The following is a 3,715-nucleotide window of genomic DNA, read 5'->3' on the forward strand; positions in this document are numbered from 1 at the left end:
ATGGCGGGTGCCTGTAATCCCAGCTACTCGGGAGGCTGAGACAGGAGAATCACTTGAACTTGGGAGGTGGAGGTTGCCGTGAGCCGAGGTTGTGCCATTGCACTCCCATCTGGGCGACCGAGCAAGACTTGGAACAACTAGCCAGGCATGGTGGCATGTGCCTGTTGTCTCAGCTACTCAGGAGGCTGAGGCAGGAGAATTGATTGAGCTGGGAGGCTGAGGCTGCAGTGAGCTGCAATTGTGCCACTGCACTTCCAGCCTAGGTGACAGACCCTGTATCCAAAAAGGAAAATGCATTCATTCACAAAGCGCATGGAAATGCTTTAGTATACATCAGGAGCTCGAGATATGTTCATTTTTCAATAGGGGACGTAAACAGTAGTTGCTTACAGAGTGTTTAGTTTGTTAGGATAATGGATGCATGAACAAAAATATATAGTAGCTAGCCGGGTGTGGTGGTGTGCATCTGTAGTTCCAGCTACTTGGGAGGCTGAGCAGGAGGATCCCTAGGGCCCAGGAGTTGGAGGCAGAGCTCCGCCTATCTCAGGTGGAGCGAAGGTCTAGGGCAGAAGGAGTGGCCAGGCACCCCGGCTCCCCAGCCCTGAGCACACCCCTTTCCTGCCCACAGCCTGCTCATCACCTCGCTTGGTCACATCAAGCTCACGGACTTTGGCCTGTCCAAGATCGGCCTCATGAGCATGGCCACCAACCTCTACGAGGGCCACATCGAGAAGGACGCCCGAGAGTTCATAGACAAGCAGGTGGGCGGGCAGGTGGGTGGGAAGCCCTGGGACGCCGCCTCCTCTCTCCTGGGGCCTCTCTTGGGCTGGGGGCTGGTCTCAGTTTCCCCATTCTGCCTGGCCTAGGTGTGTGGAACACCGGAGTACATAGCCCCTGAGGTGATCTTCCGCCAGGGCTATGGGAAGCCAGTGGACTGGTGGGCCATGGGCGTCGTCCTCTATGAGTTTCTGGTGGGCTGCGTGCCTTTCTTTGGAGACACCCCCGAGGAACTCTTCGGTCAGGTGGTCAGCGGTGCGTTTCCTCCACGGGCCCGGGTTTGAGCTGCAGCCCCACCAGAGCTCTGTTCAGCGGTCCTCCACCCGCATGTCAGGGAGAGAAGCAGGAAGACGGGAGGGAGTTGGATGCCACGTGGGGAGGCGGCGGGATGCTGAGTGAGACGGATGGCTGGATTAATTATGGGGTCATGGAGTCTTCACTGAAATGACATGTGAGGCTGGGCATGGTGGCTCACACCTGTAATTCCAGCACTGTGGGAGGCTGAGGCGGGAGGATCATATAAGGCCAGGAGTTCAAGACCTGGACAACATGAAACCCCATCTCTACTAAAAATACAAAAATTAGCCGAGCATGGTGGCGGGCACCTGTAATCCCAGCTACTTGGGAGGCTGAGGCAAGAGAATCACGTGAACCCAGGAGGCGGAGGTTGCAGTGAACTGAGATTGTGCCACTGCACTCCAGCCTGGGTGACAGAGCGAGACTCCATCTCAAAAAATAAAAAAAAAAGAAGTGACATGTGAGCAGAGACCTGCAAGAACCTGAGAATGAGAGGAAGCCATAGAGACAGAAAAGGGAAAGGTGGGTCTGAGCACAGGGCACAGCCACGGCAAAGGCTGTCAGTGGGTACCGAGCCTGGCACGTTGAAGGGGCAGAGGAGGCCAGTGGCTTGGAGTACAGTGAAGTGAGGGGAAATGGTGGATGGTACTAGAAAGGGGTACCCCTGCCTTCTCCCTCCCTCCCTCATTTTAGATGAGATCATGTGGCCAGAGGGAGACGAGGCCCTTCCAGCGGACGCCCAGGACCTCATCACCAGGTTGCTCCGGCAGAGCCCACTGGACCGTCTGGGCACTGGTATGTAGTGTGGGGGAGAACCCAGGTGGGTGGCTCCTTCAGGCCCTGGGACCCAGGAAACGGGGAGGGATAGTGCCTGGAGTAGACAAGAGTTCTACTTGGGAAGCTGCGTGGAGGAGGGGGTTTGCAGCTGGGGTTTTGAAGGGTGCACAGGAGGTCTCCAGGAACTATCAGAAGACCTTGGAAAGAATAGAAAGTAGCTGGGTCTGGTGCCCACATGGAGCACTGAGCCTGAATAAGTATGTGAGGCTGTGAAGTCACCAGGACCTGTGTCAAAGGCCCAACCCGGAAGATCCCACTGTCCCAGTTTTCCCAGCCACCTGATTAATCATTAAGGGACCGTTTGAGACTCATGCAGCCACCCATCACGTGGCCACTGTGGCTCCTGTTCATGACTGAAGCTTCACTATGGGAGATGGTTGGGTCCAAGGTTGGGGATCATCACCTGCTCCGTGGAGTGGAAACAAGCGGGAGAAGCCCAGGAAGGAGGCCTTCGTAAGGCTCTGGGCTTTCTCTAGGTGGTGTGGTCCCAGATGGGGGCAGAGAGAAGTGCAGAGTCTTTGGAACCTGGGCAGCCTGGGTGCTTTTATATTTTTTTATTTTTCTGAGATTAGATCTCACTCTGTCACCCAGGCTGGAGTGGAGTTGCACAATCTTGGCGCACTGCAACCTCCGCCTCCCAGGCTCAAGTGATCCTCCTACCTCAGCCTCCCGAGTAGCTAGAACCATAGGCATGTGCCATCATGCCCGGCTAATTTTTGTACTTTTGGTAGAGACGAGATTTCACCATGTTCCCCGGGCTGGTCTCAAACTCCTGACCTCAAGTGATCTGCTCGCCTCAGCCTCCCAAAGTACTGGCATCACAGGCATGAGCCACCGTGCTTGGCTGCTGGCCTGGATCTGAATCCCGACTTGGTTCCTCTCCAGTCTCCTAAATGACAGCGGATTTTTGTTCCCATTTTTCTGATTCTTTTTTTTTCTTTTCTTTTCTTTGTTTTTTTCTGTTGTTGTTGTTATTTTTTGAGATGGAGTCTTGCTTTGTTGCCCAAGTTGGAGTGCAGTGGTGCTATCTTGGCTCATTGCTGCAATCTCCACCTCCCAGGTTGAAGCGATTCTCTTGCCTCAGCCTCCCGAGTAGCTGGGAATACAGGCACCCGCCACCACACCCAGCTAATTTTTGTATTTTTAGTAGAGATGGGGTTTTGCCATGTTGACCAGGCTGGTCTTGAACTCCTGACCTCAGGTGATCCTCCCTTCTTGGCCTCCCAAAGTGCTGGGATTATAGGCGTGAGCCACTGTGCCCAGCCCATTTTTCTGGTTCTGTGTTGTCCCCACCCTGTGTCCAGCATTGGCAGTGGGGGTAGTGGGCATCCTGTGGCAGGTGAGGCGAGGACCCGCAGGGCTCAGCTGGGCATATCTGCAGGTGGCACCCATGAAGTGAAGCAGCACCCCTTTTTCCTGGCCCTGGACTGGGCAGGGCTTCTCCGACACAAAGCCGAGTTCGTGCCCCAGCTCGAAGCCGAGGATGATACCAGCTACTTTGACAGTAAGGAGGGGTCCCCCCGGCGGGGGGCGGGGGCTCTGCCATCCCTCAATCCCTGGGTGCAGAGGGCTGTGTGCCAGGCATTCCACCCGAGCTTGGCACCTCACCCTAGCCCTGGAGCTTCCAACTTCCTGAGCCTTCCAAGAATCTAGGGTGTGTGTCGGCCGCCCCCTGGCTGGATTTCTTGTGTGTCTGGGCTCAGGAGGCCACAGCATCCCTCAGGCTTCAGAAGAAGAAACCAAGGCACCAAGTGTGGCAGACCCTTGTCTGGGGTTCCCCAGCAAATTGGGCCTCCTGGGTGTC

The 3,715-nt window shown here is 55.6% G+C and overlaps 1 protein-coding gene across 1 annotated transcript in view; it reads left to right on the forward strand.

Moving 5' to 3' along the window:
- MAST3 (microtubule associated serine/threonine kinase 3) overlaps positions 1–3,715 on the forward strand; it is a 53,573-nt gene that overhangs the window by 34,916 nt on the left and 14,942 nt on the right. The window contains exons 20-23 of the mRNA XM_011925913.1: positions 629–761; positions 867–1,032; positions 1,768–1,869; positions 3,293–3,471. Coding sequence (XP_011781303.1) covers positions 629–761; positions 867–1,032; positions 1,768–1,869; positions 3,293–3,471 — 580 coding nt within the window. The remainder of the gene's footprint in view (positions 1–628; positions 762–866; positions 1,033–1,767; positions 1,870–3,292; positions 3,472–3,715) is intronic.

The sequence above is a fragment of the Colobus angolensis genome, unplaced genomic scaffold, assembly GCF_000951035.1.
Source record: "Colobus angolensis palliatus isolate OR3802 unplaced genomic scaffold, Cang.pa_1.0 Scaffold66, whole genome shotgun sequence".
Lineage (NCBI taxonomy): Eukaryota > Metazoa > Chordata > Mammalia > Primates > Cercopithecidae > Colobus > Colobus angolensis.